The 18,522-nt window shown below is 40.0% G+C and overlaps 2 protein-coding genes across 4 annotated transcripts in view; one reads left to right on the plus strand and one right to left on the minus strand.

The window, feature by feature from the left end:
• MTREX (Mtr4 exosome RNA helicase) overlaps nt 1-3,727 on the minus strand; it is a 43,721-nt gene extending 39,994 nt beyond the window's left edge. The window contains exons 1-3 of one of the 2 annotated variants that reach the window (XM_048290600.1): nt 3,382-3,725; nt 2,540-2,671; nt 1,339-1,405 (exon numbers count right to left, since the gene is read on the minus strand). In XM_048290600.1, the coding sequence (XP_048146557.1) occupies nt 1,339-1,405; nt 2,540-2,671; nt 3,382-3,497 (315 nt within the window). In that variant the 5' untranslated portion in view covers nt 3,498-3,725. Of the gene's footprint in view, nt 1-1,338; nt 1,406-2,539; nt 2,672-3,381 lie in introns of both variants that reach the window. The other variant, XM_048290601.1, reaches the window with a different exon arrangement.
• A 131-nt stretch (nt 3,728-3,858) lies between these two features.
• Nucleotides 3,859-18,522, plus strand: part of DHX29 (DExH-box helicase 29) — a 29,104-nt gene continuing 14,440 nt past the window's right edge. Inside the window, exons 1-16 of one of the 2 annotated variants that reach the window (XM_048290598.1) lie at nt 3,859-4,051; nt 6,491-6,564; nt 7,369-7,482; nt 8,041-8,170; nt 8,531-8,673; nt 9,522-9,647; nt 10,101-10,227; nt 10,496-10,657; nt 12,091-12,256; nt 13,224-13,347; nt 13,771-14,367; nt 15,053-15,196; nt 15,291-15,467; nt 16,061-16,201; nt 17,514-17,658; nt 17,875-17,995. In XM_048290598.1, coding sequence (XP_048146555.1) covers nt 3,874-4,051; nt 6,491-6,564; nt 7,369-7,482; nt 8,041-8,170; nt 8,531-8,673; nt 9,522-9,647; nt 10,101-10,227; nt 10,496-10,657; nt 12,091-12,256; nt 13,224-13,347; nt 13,771-14,367; nt 15,053-15,196; nt 15,291-15,467; nt 16,061-16,201; nt 17,514-17,658; nt 17,875-17,995 — 2,669 coding nt within the window. In that variant the 5' untranslated portion in view covers nt 3,859-3,873. Of the gene's footprint in view, nt 4,052-6,490; nt 6,565-7,368; nt 7,483-8,040; nt 8,171-8,530; nt 8,674-9,521; nt 9,648-10,100; nt 10,228-10,495; nt 10,658-12,090; nt 12,257-13,223; nt 13,348-13,770; nt 14,368-15,052; nt 15,197-15,290; nt 15,468-16,060; nt 16,202-17,513; nt 17,659-17,874; nt 17,996-18,522 lie in introns of those variants that run through there. The other variant, XM_048290599.1, reaches the window with a different exon arrangement.

Consider the following 18,522-nt stretch of genomic DNA (forward strand, 5'->3'; position numbering starts at 1 on the left):
GAGCTCACATTGATAAACATTCCCTTTTCAAGTACACTGTATCTATACTGGTAACATTCCCGTTCCTTGCCAATATCTAACAGTTAATCACTTTAAATACTTAAGCTCTCTATACTTACTAAGTAATGGCAAACCTTTACCAGACATCTCAAAATAACAAGAATTGTACAGACACATGGGCTTTAGAACCCTTTATCAGCAAATGTTTATACAGTTCCTTCATTACAAAAGTCTGATGATACAGAGCCCTTGAATGTGACCCTAATTAACTTGAGTTAGTTCTGGAAAACAGCACACAAGAGAAAAAGACCATAACAGTACAAGGAATTTAAAATTTACGTATTTGATTCTCACATGAACTCTTTCTGATAGTCATATATGGATGCAGGATGATTTAAGAAAACCCAACATTAATAGTTTATATTTCTTGCATTTGAATTTGTATTTATGTCTATGAACACAACTTGAAAACGGAAGTTTTCATTACTTTGCACATAAAATAATCTTTACAAGAAAGTCTTTCATTCTTGAACTAGAATAGCAGAATACCTCAACGCTCTGATCACACTACGAACACAAACATGTTTCACCAACCAGTAGGTTCTTCTCCTCAACAACAGTGCTCAAAATGTTCTTGTACCTTACAAATATGGAAACCTATCAACATTATGATTTGAGTCTTTCACAATCACTCATTTTATTTTAAGTATGATTGAAACTTTTTCTGGTAAAATATTTTACTAATTTTTCAAGTGCATTTTGTGCATGCTCAGTGTCAGATAGAGACTTCAAATTCCCCACAACCTTAAATATAGTATGAAATACTGTATCTGCTAGAGTGCAGGAAAGCTCTGGAGAGGTATCAGGACAGGCTGGATCAACGGTGTGAAGTTCAGCAAGGTCAAGTACAAGGTCCTGCCCTTGGGTCACAACAATTCTAACGAGCACTGCAGGCACCCCCAGGTGGGGAGACAGCTTTTTCTCTGAGATAATAAGCAAAAGGAGGATATGAAATGACCGTAAAATGTGTATGAAGAGATTGAACATTAGAAAAGACTTGTCAAGCACTGGACCAGGCCGTCCAGGAAAGTGGTTGAGTTATCATCCCTGAAGCTATTTAAGAGATGTGTAGATGTGGCACTTGGGAACAAGGTTTAGGGGAGGACTTGGCAGTGATAGGTTAATGGTTAGACCACAAAGGCCTTTTCCAACCTAAAAAATTCAGTGATTCTATGATCTAATAATTACAAGCGGAATAACGAATACTGTTATACTGGCAGGATACACACAATTAGGTGAAACAAGCCTATTTTTCATCTGCATTTTCATTGCACTCACCTCATGTGTACAACCTTCAACAGTGTCCACAGACTGCACCTTTACTTGAGGCATCAGATCCGTCAAACTAAAAAGATATGAGTTAGGATTGCCAAAATAAGTACTCAAAAATCCTGATCTTTATAAATGTGAATATGTTGAATTTCACCTTTACTTGAATTGCAACACCAAAAAAAAAGGATGCACAGTCTTGGCATGGACAGGCAGCAGAGGTTACCACCAGGACTAATACCTGTAAATTAAAATTTTGCTACCATATAAATCTACTTTAGCTATTGACTCAAAAATTGCACCACACAACAGCACTTGGGTCACATTTATTCCCATAAAGTTTTATGATTAAATGAGGACTTTTTTCAATACATAATGAAACAAAATTCAAGACCTGTACTCCTGCTACTAGTCAAGACAGAGTAAGCAGCTTGAAGCATCTCAAGCAGCTGCCTGAGGACAAGGCTCCTCTTTTCTTTACCAGTTCCTTCTCTCATGGCCACAAGAAGGGCCTAATGTCTCAATGCAAGAAACTGTTTATTTCTGATGGTTTTAACATACTTAGCAAGCTACTTCAGGCAAGTATACATTCTACTGATACCACCAACACAGAAAATGACTTAAAAGTATTGTTTCTGGTTCTGTTTTGCTTCTATACACTTACCCTTTGTTTACAGTGTTTTGAGAAGTCTTCTCATGAGCTTTTCACAGAAAATCTGACACTGAACTTCAGAAAAATTAAATGCAAGACCAAATGACTATGCAGTTACCACCTTACATGCCTCAAAAGCCTTGTTTGTCCTATTTGCCAATTTACTCTTCCGATATCCCAAGCCAACTATGTCTTTCAACATCATAGTACACAGCAAGCCTGTCTCTTCCCACGTACTTCCAGCTCATCTTCTGCTCTATGTGAAATGAACATGATGGCTTTGAGCAAGAGCCACCGATTCATATGAGTAACCACAAATTAATGTATACTTTCTACTGCAAACATCTACAAGTCTGCAGTATTTTAAACACACCCAGTGCTCATTACTGCTGAGGCTGCACTAGCAGCACATTCTCACTTAAACAGATAATGGAAAAACAAACTTGTGCAAATTCATCTTTACATGAAAACACTGCAAAGCTACTTTTTATCAACTGTTCCCAACTGTTCCCAGTGTGGCTTGCTAGGACTACCTTACACATTAAGCCAGGCACTTACTTAACATCTTCTGATAAAACATCTTCCAATTTCGGCTTTTTTCCCAAAAAGACATTTTCAGTACTATCAAGCTCAACTTCCCTTTTTGGCTTTACTATTGCTGGTACTGAAGGCTTTTCTTCCAATCGTTTTCTGCAACATAAAAACGTAAGAAATTTACATTTTGCCTCATTTATTCATGTAGTTTCAGGAGAAAAAACAGATAGGCTAAGGGAAACTGTGATCCCATTGCACTTGGGAAACAACCCAGGTAACTCCATCCACAAAAACTGTCATGGAATTTCAAACCAGCGCCCAGATAAGATGGCCACCAGGTCCCCATACTCCCCAGCTGACCACAGCACCAGGGCTGGCTACAGCTTTAGAGCCAGGGATCCTGGGAAAGTGCCTCACAGAATCACAGAATGGGTCAGGCTGCAAGCGACCACAGTGGGTCATCTGGTCCAACCTCCATGCTCAAGCAGGACGATCCTAGAGCACACTGCACAGGAGTGTGTCCAGATGGTACTTGTATAGGTCCAGTGAGAGAGACTCCCAAAACTCTGGGCAATCTGTTTCAGTGCACAGTCACCCACGCACTAAAGAAGTTCTTCCTCGTGTTCAGGTGAAACTTTCTGTGCATCAGTTTCTTCCCGTTATCTCTTCTCCTATTGCTCGGCACCACCAAGAAGAGCCTGACTGCATCCTCCCGGCACCCTCCCTTCAGACACATACACATTGAGTCCCGAGGGGGTTCAGCAGCTCAATCAAGCCGGCAGAAGCCGGGCCCAGCGTTACGGCCCTCACCCCCACCGCCAGAGCGCCCCCGGTATAGTTGCCTCAACCCCGCTTCGCGCCCTTACCCCGGCCTCCTGGCGCCCTCGGCGGGGCCCGTTTTGCTTTTCTTGGCGCCAGAGGCGGGGACGGCCGCGTCCTCCTCGAACACGCTGAAGAGCTCATCCCCAAAGGCCTCCGCCATCTTAGCGGCCGCGCTCCCACAATGCCCCGTGAAGGGCCTCACGCCTCACGCGAGAAGGGCCCTTCCGGCCCCGCCCCCCGAGGGGAGACAGAGACTCCCGCCGGTTCTGGCACCCAGAGCCGCCCGCACGGCCCGTGCCGTATCTCGATCTCGATTTCTGTCTGGATCTGGCTCTCGGTCCCGATGCCGGACCCTTCTGTGACCCTCCCCCCGGGCACACACCCGGCCCTTTGCCGCTGGGAGGTGATGCGCGAAAACCCGACGCAGGCCGCGCGGCCTACGCGCGTGCGCTGGGAGTGCTGGCCAATGGGACGCGGCGGCGGCCGTGTCAAGTGCGGTGCCCGTATGTGCGCGCGCGCAGGGCGGCGGGGGTGCCATGGGCGGCCGCAACAAGAAGCAGCGCGCGGGCGGCGCGGCTCATGCGGCTGCTGCCACCGCCGTCACCGCCCGCGCCGGCGCCGCCCAGGCCGGGGCAGCTGCGGCCGGCGGTCCGGCCAGCCGGGCTGCCCCGCCGCGACCAGCACCTGCCTCCAAGGAGCCGCGTGTCAAACAAGGTACCGCGCCCCGCGGAGCCCGGGGAGCGGCCGTGCCGTGCGGACGAGGAGTGGGGCCCGCTGTGCGCGCAGCTGAGGGTGCCTTGGCTGGAGGGGCAGTGCCCTCAGGGAGCCCCCACGGGTGCAGCTGCCGTGGACCGCGGCGTTACGAGGAGAGGTCGGCCATAGGGGCTGTTGTTTCCCAGCATCGGGAGAGGCAGCTGGAATTACTCTTCTCCTAATGTGGTTGGGCCTGGCTACAGCCCGCCTTGCCTGTCTAGCTGGTCAAGGGAGGCAGTCCTCCCCGTCTAGTCGGCCCTAGTGAGGCCACGTCTGTTGTTCTGTGTCCAGGTTTGGGCTTCTCTGTGGGAGAGAGGAGCTACTGGAGAGTGGATCTACCCAATGGAGGGTCACAAAGATGATGTCTCTGCTTATGAGGAGAGACTGAGGGAGCTGGGCCTGTTCAGAGAAGACTGAGAGGGGCTCTCATAAATGTATATAAGGGTTTCAAAGGCGTGTGCCAAGAGGGTGGTGCCAGACTCTTTTCCGTGGTACCCAGAATGAGGAGCAATAGCTGCAAACCAAAACACGACAAGTTTTACCTCAACATGAGGAAGAAATCCTGTACACTGAGGGTGGCAGGGCACTGGAACAGGCTGTCTAGGGAGGTCATGGAGTCACCCTCTCTGGAGACATGCAGAACTCACCTGGATTCATTCCTGTGTCGCCCGCTCTAGGTTGGATGATCTCTAGAGGTCCTTTCCAACTGTACTTATTCTGTGATTCTGCTGCCATGGGTGTCCCTGAGCAGATAAGCCTTGGTGGCATTGATGTGTTCAGTTAATTACAGAAAGTCTTGTTATTAGATGATCAGTAGCTCCTGTGGAGCAAGTGTTTGGATGGTACTTTCCCAGATGTATGTCTTTGTTTTGTATGTTATTAAAATTAATGTAATGTGGATTTGGGATTGTTTTAGGGTTTTTTTCTGTCTTGAAGGAGCTGTTACAGGGCTGGAGGCACTTCTGTGGTGTTGGATAAGATAAGGGATGACTGTTCTGAATAATGTTATTCTGAATGTCTGAATAATGATATTCTGCAACACTGTGAGATGCCTATTTTCAATAAGCCAGCTTTGCCAGAAGTAGCTCAGATACTATATAACGTTAGAACAGCTTGTGTTGCAGACCATGAGCAAATCATGCAATGGCCAGGGCATCTGCGATTCGAATTTGTTAAGAAAAAGTTCTTGTAATCTGTTAATATAAGCTTCCTGGACCTGTTAATGTAGTCTGCTTTCACAAGTGTGGGCTCTACCAAGTGTAGTTCTTGTGTCTTCCACTTCTCCAGTAACCACGGTACTCAGTCCTCTTCAGAAAATATCCTGCTTCTCTCTCAGGTTGCATACTGTGGTGAAAAATCAGTCAGGGTACGTGAAAGCTAAGTTGGTATATTCTAAAGAGCCCATTGGTAAGTGCCAGTGAGTAACTCCTGAGTGCTGACAGCTGTTTGTCTGTCCTGAGCAGAGGTGACCATACTTTTTCTGAAATGCAGTTACCAAAACCTGGTCTGATCTCAAAGCAGGCTCTCCCAGAGCCATTCTGCAGGCAGGTCAGCATGGATGAACTGTGCCTCCTGGAACAGCACTTAGCCACACAGGCTGGTGGAAGCTGTGGGCTTGCTCAGTTTCTTCCTACCTGTGGAGTACCAGACACTGTATGTGTGCTCGGAAAGTGATGGAATTCAACAGCAAGCTGTGTGTTGTCATTCTAATGACAATAAATAGTTTTGTGAATTGGGGTTTGGTTTTTTTAATAGCTGTTAAATGAGAAGTATTTAAGAATGGCTGTAGCAGAGCAGGCCAAAGGCTTCTGTAACCCAGTGCCCTTTCCTAGGTAGGGGACAAAAGCAGGTATGTAGGTAAGAACAGATCAGGCATGCAGTGATACAGGCTCCACCAGCTGTGGCTTAGGGTCTTCCTGAACCAGATATAATTTTTTTTCAATACTCTCCCATATCAATTGATTTCTTTACTTCAGAGCTGTTCTGTCTGCCCTCGGACCTCAGTAAATATCCACTGTCCATAGCTTTAGTGGCAAAGGGTTCTGTTACATAGCTGTGTGCTCTGTAATAAAAAATTCTTAGCAACCTTGCGTGTTCTGAAGCTGCCATTTACTTCCTATTTGGCAATCCTTTTTCAGTGTTGAGAGGGTGAGCAGTCAATCCCATTTCCTCTCATTATACTCTCTGAATTTTATATTTTGTCTACCAAGAGTCATAGCCCTCTTCACTGTTCCTTGTTTAAGGCCTTTCTTGATTATTATTGTCTTTATGCACCTGCAAGTTTCTGGCAAGTTAGTGTAATAGTTTGCACTAACCTGTGTTATGTTAGGTCTGCTTTAGCTACTTTAAACAATGTTCTCAATGAGTTTTGTGTAATTGATTGTTATTTAAAATTTGCAGGTCCAAAAACTTACAGTTTTGGTTCAACAACAGATTCCAGTAGTGCTGCAAATCTAGATAAATCTGTTCTTAAGGCAAGTATCTTCTTATGTAAACAACTTTGATTTTCATAATACTGCTTTAGCTGAGTAAATATTTCTTCAGGTCTATTTCAGTATTATGTTGTGCACGTAAACTACATTAATGTGTGAGACAGTCACCATTTTGAGTTTGATATTGTTTAGGGTTTTGAGTGTCCTTTAAGAAATAGGGATAAATTAACAGTGTAGGAGAATGGCTGTCTGTTTTTTAAATAACAAATCATACTTTGCATGCAAGATTATTTTAGGAGTTAGGTTTGGGCTTCTGCTGTGTGTATTGATTTTTCTTCCTGTCAGGAAAGAGTTACAGATTTTATATAACAAACTTAGTAGTAAGTAAAGCCTGGTTCATGTTTCAGAAGAGTTTCAAATATTAGAATTATTATACTAAATTTGTTTTTTATAAAGGTGTTTTGGAAGGAGGATATCACAGATTGCATCTTTATGTCCAAATTATCTTATGCAAGTAGAACAGAAAGACCTTGGTTTTTCTGGTAGAAATTTTTGAAAATTTACTTACAGCATTTCACTTAACATACCAAATTTCCTTGAAAATGTAAATGGGCTTTCTTGGTAATAAGGAACGAACCCCTGTATTTCAAGTAAAAGCCTATAACTTGCAGAAATAAAGGTATCCTTTTTGTAAGAGATGTTTAGGCCACTTATGGAAAGCTTGAAAAATTGGAATTTGAATGGCAGAGAGATTTCTGCATTCTTACATCCTTAGTCATTAAGAGCACTGACATGTCAGAAAAGCTTCTAATGTTTACCTTGTATCAACTAATTTTTTCTTTGCAGGTAATGATAAATGGTAGTTTGGAGAAAAGGATTATCGATGTGATTAATAAACATAAAAACCAAAATGATGACAAAGGAATTATTTCCAAAAGACTAACTGCAAAGAAACTACAGGTACAGTTCAAAGTTTTAGTTTCCATTATTTATGTAGAATAAAGTTTGTTTTTTGTCATTTTTATGAAGTGTTATACTACACTTCTGTATACAGTACAAGCCAGTACACCATGCTTTTCAGTAGTTAGACTAATGATTAGTCAGTGAAATCAAGAAGTATGCTTATTAGGAAAGGCACATCTTTATGGATTCAGGAACTAAAATCAAGCGGTTTCAGACAACATAGAGGAATAGTACTTAATCTGAATGATTTAGGTTTCCTACATTTTTCATTCCATATACTTGGAAAATTACAGGTATGTCCTTATTTAGCTAGAAAATATATTGTGTACAGAGGCAGGAATGTAGATTTATTTATACCTATGCATGCATATTTAGAAAGAAAGTATTATAAACTCTGTGTGCAAAACAATTTTCTGCTTAAGTTTTAGATACATTGTTGCACATTGTTTATCTCCCTTTAATGCTGACTTTCTGATATGTGGGAAATAGAACTTTGCAAGCCTGTGTTACATTGTTAGATTAAATACTAACCTTTTCTGGCTGTCTCATTTATAGGATGTATATATGGCTTTACAAAGATTCTCTTTTAAGACTGAGCACATTGAAGAAGCAATGAAAAATACACTTTTATATGGTGGTGATCTTCACTCTGCACTTGACTGGCTTTGTTTAAACCTTCCCGATGGTGAGTGCGGTGACAAAATAGTTCTTGACAGAAGAGAAACAGGACCTCCTAAGCAGTAGCATTCCTACTTCATAGTAGCAATTAAATACAATGTGTTTCTAAGACTAGTAGTTACAACAGTGTTCTTTTCCTAGAGGCACGCCTGACTGGTTCTGCGATATTTTAGTGTCAAAATCTTGTGGTCTTCCTGTTTCTGCACTTGGAGTTCTGTGGAAGTCCAGTGAGCAAATAGTATCTTACATAAATGCTAAAGTCTAATTTTTATTTCTGTTTGTGTTCTTCTAATTGTTTCCCAACACACTTTAAAATATTTTCCTGTAATTATTATTGATATTTTCTGTGACATGTTTTATTTTGAAGATGCCTTGCCTGAAGGTTTTAGCCAGCAATTCGAAGAACAGCAGCAGAAACCTAGAGCAAAATTTCGTTCTGTTGTGTCACAACGTGGAACGCTGCCTCCCTTAGAAGACAACAAAAAGAAAGAAAATGGCCCTGAAACTAAGGTAATCTGAAAATCTAATCTCTAGTTACTTGGGGCAGGGCAGGGAGGAGAGAACAAAGCTTTCAGAAATACGGGAGATGTATTGATTTCAAGCACTGATGTGGAAAGCTTATGAAAATGTTGTATGATTGATAGTTGTCACCTGCATTTTAATTTCAGTGGAATGGTAATTTAAAGGTATTTTTCCTGTGAAGGTTCTTTGTAGTTCATTTTTGTGGTAAAGCATGGAGAATCTCATGAGATTTAGGTTAGGTATTAGGAGGAAATTATTTTCTGTGAGGGTGATGAGACACTGGCACAGATTGCCCAGAGAAGCTGCTGATGCCCCATCCTTGGCAATGTTCAAGGCCAGGTTGGATGGGGTTTGAGCAACCTGCCATAGTGGAAGGTGTGTCTGCCTATGGCAGGGGTGTTGGAACTAGATGATCTCTAAGGTCCCTCCCAACGCAAGCCATTCTATGACTCTATAGATTAATTGCTTAATTTTATGCTATAATGGGTTTATTCTGTTTATTTACATGTGGCACTCTCTACACACTTGCATGGGTTAAAGTTTGCATACCTGCTTTCAGTGTTTCGATTTCTGTGGTTATTGAATCTTAAACTAGAAAACAAAAAGATTTCATGCAAATAATTTCATTCTTTATGGCAATTATAGTTGCTCTAGTGTTAAGATCTATTTAAGTGTATGGTGGAGTATTCACCCTGGTTGGGGAAGTTTGAGCCATTTTTTTTCTTGTCATATATATATTTTATATATAAAATCTTAACCAGTAGATCCTGGATACTGGCAGAAAAAGCATTGTTTTCACATACTTTATCATTACTTTTAACTTACATTGCTCTTAGGAAATGAATGTGAGGAAAGAGAAAGAATTGAGTATGAAGGAATGGATTTTGCAATATGCTGAGCAACAGAGTGATGAAGAGAAGGATGAGTCTGTGAAAGAGACAGAGCAAGAAAAATTTGACCCAGTAAGCAGAATAATGCTCCATGGAAGTCTTTCTAAAAACTGACATGTCTGGTACATCTGCATGTGGTGGATCTATTTGTTACAAAATTGTGTGTTACAAATTGGGGATTGAAAACTTCTTTTGTGTTATCAGTAATGCATCTGGCTGCTGAAGGAAAATCTGTTGAAGCTGCTTCTTTTCTAAGTTGTTTTTCCTTTCCCATATTACTTGCACTGGGTTCAAAATGTTGGAATGTAACGTGTAGGAAAAAAATTTAAAATACATTTCAGTGAGATTGAGTGAGTTACTATCAAATTCTGGGAGGTTTTGAGTGTTAATTAAGTAAAAACTCATTTTTTCCCCATTGTGTAAGCTTGGTACAAAGGATAAAAAACCTGCATTTTATTATGAAGGTCATTGAAAGTGACAAGCATACCATGTTCAACTTGTAATTAATAATTCTGTTTGAAATAGAATGAGAGGTATGTACATCTGTCTGCCAAGCTTTCAGAAGCAAAAGAACAAGCAAGCATCTCCAAGCAAGACAAAGACAAGCAAGGCCAGAAGGCAGCACAAGAAAAAATAAGAAGAATTCAGCAAGGTAGAGCTATGCAAGTTTACCTGTGTTTTATTTTCTGGCCTGCATGTTTGTTAGGCGATTAAATATTGGAGTCAGATTGACTTGAAGATGATTTCATTATCTTTTATGCCACTCTGTGAAATGAAGGCTTTTCTGAATCTGTTCTTTCTTGGTCAAATTCTAAAATGTCAGTAACATTTCACTACTTCTGTTTTTGGGTAGTCAGTATGAATTAATGTAGTGTTTTTTAAGCCGTTGGTGGGTGTAAGTTATATTCTCTCTCTGACAGAAATGGCAGTACTTGAGGAACATCCAGTATTTAATCCATCTATAAAGATTTCAAACCAACAGCAAAATGAAAAGAAAAAAATTCCCTCACCTCAGCCTCAAGAAACCACTTTGAATTTGAGTTTGCTTGAAAAACCTGATGGTGCTGCAAAGGAAGACAAAGGTGCGTTGGAAGTGATTCAGTATAAGCTTGAATCATACCATAAATTTCCAAAATTAGTTCTTGTTTTTCTAGGTTTGCAGTGATAAGTGAACAAACTCTGGTTGGAAAGGAAGGTGGATTATCACAGAACCAATTAACTTGGAAAAGACCTCTGAGACTGAGTCCAGCCTATGACCAAACACCACCATGTCCATTAGACCATGGCACTGGGTGCAAAGTCCAGTCTTTCCTTAAATACCTCCTGGGTTGCTGACTCCACCACTTCCTTGGGCAGCCCATTCCAACGCTCGACAGCCCTTTCTGTGAAGAAATCCCTCCTACTGTCCAGCCTGAACCACCTTCCCTGATGCGGATTGAGGCTATGTCCTCTTGACGTATCACCAGTTGCCTGGGAGAAGAGGCCAACCCCCACCTGGCTACAGCCTCCTTTCAGGCAGTTGTAGAAAGTGATTAGGTCACCCCTGAGCCTCCTTTTCTCCAGGCTAAATACCCCCAGCTCCCTCAGCTGCTCCTCACAGGACTTGTGCTCCAGACCCTTCCCCAGCTCCACTGCCCTTCTCTGGACTCCCTCCAGTACCTCAATGTCTTTCTTGCAGTGAGGGGCCCAGAACTGGACACAGCACTCGAGGTGTGGCCTCACCAGTGGCCAGTACAGGGGGCAATCCCTGCCCTGGTCCTGCTGGCCACACCATTGCTGATCCAGGCCAGGATGCCCTTGGCCTTCTTGGCCACCTGGGCACACCCTGGCTCATGTTCAGCTGCTGTCACCAGCACCCCCAGGTCCTTTCCAGCCCCTCTGTCCCAGCCTGTGGTGCTGCCTGAGGTTGTTTTAGCAGGACCCAGCACTTGGCCTTGTTGAACCTCACACCATTGGCCTCAGCCCATCGATCCAGCCTGTCCAGATCTGTCTGCAGAGCCTTCTTGCTGTCCAGCAGATCAATACTCCCACCCAAATCAGTGTCATTTGTGTACAGTCTGTCTCACTGACCAAGCTACCTTTAAAGGATCTGGAGTTGTTTTAGCAGATTACGTTGAAAGCTATTTTTGTCATGCTGTCATGTCTTAAAAATTAGATTTTTTTTTTTCAGTTGTAGGGCTAGTTGCTATTCCAGTCACCTTTGCATGTTTTTCAACTATTTTCATTGTAAATATTCAAATTGTTAGGTTATTTTCTAATAACGAAACTTTAATGAAAGTTCTAAAATTATTGGGTGATCAGAGATAACAAAGTACTGTAATTAATTTTCTGCCAGATACTTCTGTAGGAAAAGCAGAAATTTCTGTCATGTATCATCAATACCTGTATTTCTGCAAAACATTCCAGAAAATAGTGCTGTCTAGTTAAATACATGTGAATAAAAGGTAAAAATTACTTCAAATGAATGTAGAATAAATTTTAAGATACTTAAAAATGTGTTTTTCTGCTCTTGCAGTGAAAAAGAGGGAACCACTAGATATAAGAAATTTTGATTATAGTGCTCGAAGCTGGACTGGTAAATCTCCAAAACAATTTTTGATTGACTGGTGCAGAAAGAATTTTCCCAAGAGCCCAAATCCTGCTTTTGAAAAAATTCCCGTTGGAAAATATTGGAAATGTAGGTATGTATTTCCTGTAATCTTTACATTTGTCTTTTGGTTCATTTGAAAATAAAAACTGGGTCAATTCTGTATTGTTGATTGAGATTTATATTAATACAGTGTGTTTATATAGTGTGTCCTGTTTAGTCCATCAGGGATGTATTTTACTCTGAATAGCTCTCAAAAGTGATGCTTGGACTAGACAAAGTCACAAAAATAAGATTCTAGTGAATGATCCCATAAAGCAGGGATAAGGGTTTTTTATTTGTGTACTGCTGAATGAAAGATTAGTCTGAAGCTGTGAGATAGATTTGAACAGTTTACATTTGATATTCAAAGTAACAAATCAAAGATTCAAGTTTGTGAATACCAAAACCACTCTGGAGATTGTGTGAAATAAAGTGCAAATTAAAAATTTATATTAAAACTAACATAAATTTGTAGGCAAGAGAGTGCAGTATTTTATTTTAAAATTTCTTTTAGAAATCAAGTGTATAATATAGATTTGTAAAGTAGAATATTACCATGTATAAATAAAGTAGTCACAACATTATAAATGAGCAACATTTCTTGAAGAAACCAAGGAAAAGAGCTTGTTTTCTTGCTCAAGCTAAAAACTACTAACGGACTGCCACCCTAAGAATATGGAAAATTTGACTGCTGCTCTGACTGGTGTTTATCTGTTAAACAGATGTTTGCGTCTCAGTAGATCATTAAATGTCACCTCGACCTATCCTATATGCTTACAAGCCCACAAACTTAGTCCTTCTTCCAAAGTCCTTCTTCCAAAGCACCTAACCTTAATGATAATCTGTGTGTGTATAAACACTTCTGCCTTGAAGAAAGTGAAGATGTTTGTGAAGAGGGAAAAAAAAAAGCACGAATTCACAGCTGGAATCTTTGCTGAAAATGTTACGTTATATACGTATTTTCTGTTTATATCAGTAGCAAAAAATTGAGGTAAATGCCTTTGAAATATCTCTTTAAGGGTCAGGATTATCAAGTCATCAGATGATGTAATGACAATGTGTCCTACAATTGTAACAGAAGATAGTATGCAAGCACAACATCTAGCTGCTACTTTGGCACTCTACCATTTAACCAAAGGACAAGTAAGTTTCTTAGCAGTACTACTGTTCTTGGTCTCAAATCTGCTTCTGCACTTTTTTGTTATCTATATTATTATCTATGGTTAGGTTCTAAAAATAGTTTCATGTAGTATTTCCCATTAAATTCTTTGCTTCTGTTACAAATTCATTTGTTTTTATCTAATTGTGCATATGCTTTGCAGCATACAGAAATGATTTTTTTTTGTAAAGCTGTACTTTCAGTCTTGTAAAAACTGTAAGCTAATTGAAAATAAAAATTTATTGTTGACATTTCTATTACTTCTTTCATAGTTTCTGTATTTAGAATGACTTCTTTCTTGGTTTTTGTCATATCTTTTGACATTTGAGTTTGTTTACACATAAAATATTAATGATGATACTACTAAGTAGTATGTAATAGTTTTTTTCTGCTTTTTGCGCCTGAAGTCAGTTCATCAGTTGCTGCCTCCTACCTACCGAGATGTCTGGCTAGAGTGGAGAGATATTGAAAAGAAAAAGGAAGAAGAAAGCAAGATAGAAACCAACAAGCCACGTGATACCTTTATTGCTAGATTATTAAACAAACTCAAACAACAACAGCAGCTACAGTCTGAAAATCAGCCAAAACTATCTGAGGGTCCTGAAGATTCCTGGGAAAACTTAATTTCTGATGAGGACTTCAGCAGTCTCTCCCTTGAGACCTCAGATGCAGATAATTTGGAACCTTCAAGGATTTTGTTTAAGAAGCTGCAGAGTTCTTCCAGATACCAGAGGCTTCTGAAAGAGAGACAGGAGTTACCTGTGTTTAAGCACAGATCCTCAATTGTAGAAACTCTTAAAAAACATCGAGTAATTGTTGTTGCTGGTGAAACAGGCAGTGGGAAGAGTACCCAGGTGCCCCATTTTTTGTTAGAAGACTTGTTGCTAGATGAAGGATCAAAAAAATGCAACATCATTTGCACACAACCCCGAAGAATCTCAGCGGTGAGTCTGGCAACCAGGGTTTGTGAAGAGCTGGGCTGCGAATCAGGACCAGGAGGAAAAGTAAGAAGTGTCTGAATTCTTTTGCTTGTCTTGATCAAATACAGGGGGCTGGATTGTTGACAAAAAGCAAGAACACTATTTCTTACACAACAAAACAATTAGATGCTATTTTCTCTTGAAAAGGACTTCTTGGTATGTCAGTTATTTATTTTGTCTTGTCACCTGTGAACCTGTAGGTATCTGTGTATGATTTCTAAAATCTTCAAAGGCTGATGTAGAGCAACAGTGTTTCATAGTGGGAATGGTCAAAGATTTGAGCAGATGCTCCAGGGACTATTGGCCATCACTATGACTAGGGCTGAAGCAAAATCCCCTGAATAAGGCTCTGAGCAATCCAGTCTGGCCTTGAGAGAGGGCCTTTCCAGTATAAGTTATTTTGTTATTTGAAAAAAGCTGAAGTCCTGCATTTGTTAGGGTAATTTGTGCAAAAATACTTTTGAGGCTGTCAGAGAGTCCTGAAAAGCGCCCTGATTTTACCAGCTCTTTGCTACTCTGGATAAACTTTTGTATTTTTCTTTTCTTAACAAAGGAAAGAAAGTACTTGTATGGAAGTGTGGCAGTCATTCAGTATACTACTTAATTAGCAACTTGTGCGGTGTCTGAATCTGACAGTAGAGTTCACTAAATTTTGAATATTGTGAGCTTGTATGTTTAGTTATTCTATATTTTTAATTTATTTTTTAAGAATTCCCTGTGTGGATATCAAATTCGTATGGAATCAAGAACAGGAGAAGCTACCAGACTACTGTACTGTACGACAGGTGTCCTGCTTCGAAAACTTCAAGAAGATGGTCTTCTTTCAAGTATATCTCATGTTATTGTAGATGAGGTTATCAGTTCTTTACTGTTCTGCAGAAATTATAATTATTCTGGGCCTTGACCTGTACTAAATTCTTGCTATAGATGTGTTTTTCTAATTCTAGGTACATGAAAGAAGTGTCCAGTCTGATTTCTTGCTAGTTATTCTGAAAGAGATCTTGCATAAGCGTTCAGACCTGCATCTGATTTTAATGAGCGCCACTGTAGACAGTGAGAAGTTTTCCAGCTATTTCTCACACTGTCCCATTTTAAGGATCTCAGGGAGGAGCTACCCTGTTGAGGTAGGTAGATGTTTATTTTGATTATGCAAGACACTTTGTATGCATGTGTGCAGTGTTTGCCTGGTTAGTATCTAGGTAATATACCTATATCACTTTTTTTTTACCAAAAATACAGATCTTAAAATAAATATTTTAGGGACTTGTAGTCCTTTTATGAAAATACAGAATAGCTTCAGGGCTTTGAAGTACACAGCTGTACTATTTCTTCGTGATGGATTTAATTGATTACAGTCAGTCCATCAGTGACACTTTGATTTTTCTCTGTTAAACCTAGGTAGAAGGTAAAGCATTTAAGAATTCCTCCCACCCCCTGTAACTTTGTCATTGCACTCTTAGGTGTTTTTCTTACTTGTGCTATGTAGACTATGGTAAAGGTTATGTAATGATCAGGTGGAGAAGCCCGTTGACAAACTTGTAGCAGCTCTAAGGTTAGGTTTTCAAAAATTGTAAGAGTTTTAGTTGAAATCTGGAAGATTTATTGCAACATTAAGGCATGCCCTGTTCAACTTTGTTCAATAAGCTTTAAAAAGTGAAAAAGGCTGCTCATTAATTTTTGACATGCCTTGTGCTTTTTCTTTGAATTTTCACTAAAGATTTTTCATGTTGAAGATGTAATTGAAGCAACTGGCTATGTTTTGGAGAAAGACTCAGAATATTGTCAGAAGTTCTTGGAGGAGGAGGAGGAAGTAACAATAAATGTTACCGGCAAAGGAGGAAGCACTACAAAGCACCAGGTAAAACAGGCATTTTTCGTTTTGTCTTGGAAATTTTGAGTGTTTTTATTATTTAATCATTTTGGTTCCTTTGAATTAAATGTTACTGGATTGTAGAATATCAAATATTCTTTCAGTTTCTAAAGACACAGTGGCACTCCTACAAATACTTGTGAATGCTGCACCCTTTTGATTGTCACTCCAAATCCTATATAGCTGTCTTGATTTTGCTGTATTTGATAATGAGATATCTTGTAGATTCCCAGCTCTGCACTATAAGCAGCAGCAGGGAAAGCATTTAATTTTTTTATGCCAAAGAATTCTCCTACATAGTGAACCTAACGACAGAAGAGACAAGGCTTTATCCTTACATGAAAAACTCCAAAGAACCTCCAACTTGACATGCCAAATGAGATGATTTACATGAGATTGTTGTATAGACCTCTTTTCTTTAACAGTCTGGTTAATCCTTGAGTACTCTGCAGTGACAGCTCTCTGTGCTTTTGCATCAGAACTCTTGAAGGGGAGATTCTGTCAGTGCCATCTGACTTCAGCAGCTTAGGCTGTTCATGTAGGCTATGTATTTTAGGGGGATACCCATCTGCTCCAACTTGCTTTGCAAAACTTCTGGAAATTTAGCTTGCTATGATCAAACACTGATACTTAAGTTGAAAAAGATACTCTGGTGTGCTCTGTTGATTGTCCTTCAGTACAGAAGAATATGTGGTGTCATGCTTCTTTAAGTATATTGATTAACACTGAAAAAGTTTACAATAGTGCCACTTAATACAGAAACTATGCTATTTGTTTAAGATGCCTGGAAACAATTCAAATGTATGTCTCTCCTGCTAACTCTTCTTTCTTGTTCCAAAACACTGCAGGAGTTGCCGCCTCGTTCATTCTTAATTTTCGTTGCTACCATTACTTGAGAAGGGTGAGGTGAGGGAGAGGGAAAAGGTGAAACTAGTTTCTTATACCCCAGAGTAGGAGTTTTGAGAGACAAGAATACATCTATTAGCCCAGTTTGAACTGATACCAGTTGAATGCTAGATATGGACCTGGGGCCTGTTTACTTCTTCAGCAGACTTTAATTTTTACCTTTTTTCCATCTGGAGTGTCATTTAACAGTTGTAGATACCTATACACATTGTGTAGGTGGTTGTGATTAAATCTAACTTGCACGGGTTTTGGTGGGAAGTTAGTCAGTTAAATTTCTCTTATCCCTATCTCTGTTTCAAGTGAATGGCAAATTCACCTTCTTCTCTCTTACCTTCTTCAAAAATACTAAGAATGTGATTTTTTTTTTTTTTTTTTGCTTACTCTTGCTTTTTAGGAGTATGTCCCAATTCAGTCTGGATCTGGTATCGATTTGGCTCCTCACTATGCGAAGTATAGCAGTCGTACACAGCAGGCTATCTTATACATGAACCCTTACAAGATCAACCTTGAACTTATTTTGGAGTTGCTTGCATACTTAGGTACAGTCCACTTCTTAAAAAGTTTATATACTTGTGGTTGTCCTTTGGACCTATTTTCCAGTGCTTTCTACTGATACTGAAGTACTTGACTTCATTCTTAAATGAAACATCCTAAAAAGCATTAACCACGGGGTATAGCATTAGTTCCTGTTGTTATGTGAAACTTCTTGGAATGCATGTTTGTTTTAACTATATGCTTGTACTGTAATTTTGCAGATAGAAGTCCCCAGTTCAAGAACATTGAAGGTGCTGTGCTGATCTTTTTACCAGGCCTTGCTCACATCCAACAGCTGTATGATCTCATTTCAACTGACAGAAGATTTAACTTGCGTGACAGGTAACACAGATGTATTTTTTTAAGTTAATACTCTCAGTTACAACCTAATAAACATATTCATTAAGGTTTGCTGTTCTTGTAAAAGGAAACTGAGAGTTATACCTCTGACCTAATTGTGCTACAAATGTACTTTTACTGCAGTACAAATGTGGTTTTGCTTTAATACGAATGTACTTTTACTACTATAATCTAAAAGTTGTACAAGCAAAAATGACAGATACTTAAGAATGGTATGATAAATTTTCTTTTGTTACTTTCTGTTTTATTCTTCAACAAATTTATTTAATCAAAAGCAGTTGACTACTTCTTTTCCACTTCTTAGGGTATGGAAGCTGCCATACCTGGGATACAGATTTCTGTGGCTTACTGTTTACATGGAAGTGACTACTTCCTGAGAAGAGCTCCAGAGCATCTGGATCTACCAAGAGAAATGGCCTAGGGTTGTAGTGACAGATAATTTCAAAATTTTTTTTTTGGGTAACTGAAAGTTAGCAACACAACTGCATAAAAGGAACAATTGCAGTCAA

This window comes from Corvus hawaiiensis, chromosome Z (assembly GCF_020740725.1).
Source record: "Corvus hawaiiensis isolate bCorHaw1 chromosome Z, bCorHaw1.pri.cur, whole genome shotgun sequence".
Classification (NCBI taxonomy): Eukaryota; Metazoa; Chordata; class Aves; order Passeriformes; family Corvidae; genus Corvus; species Corvus hawaiiensis.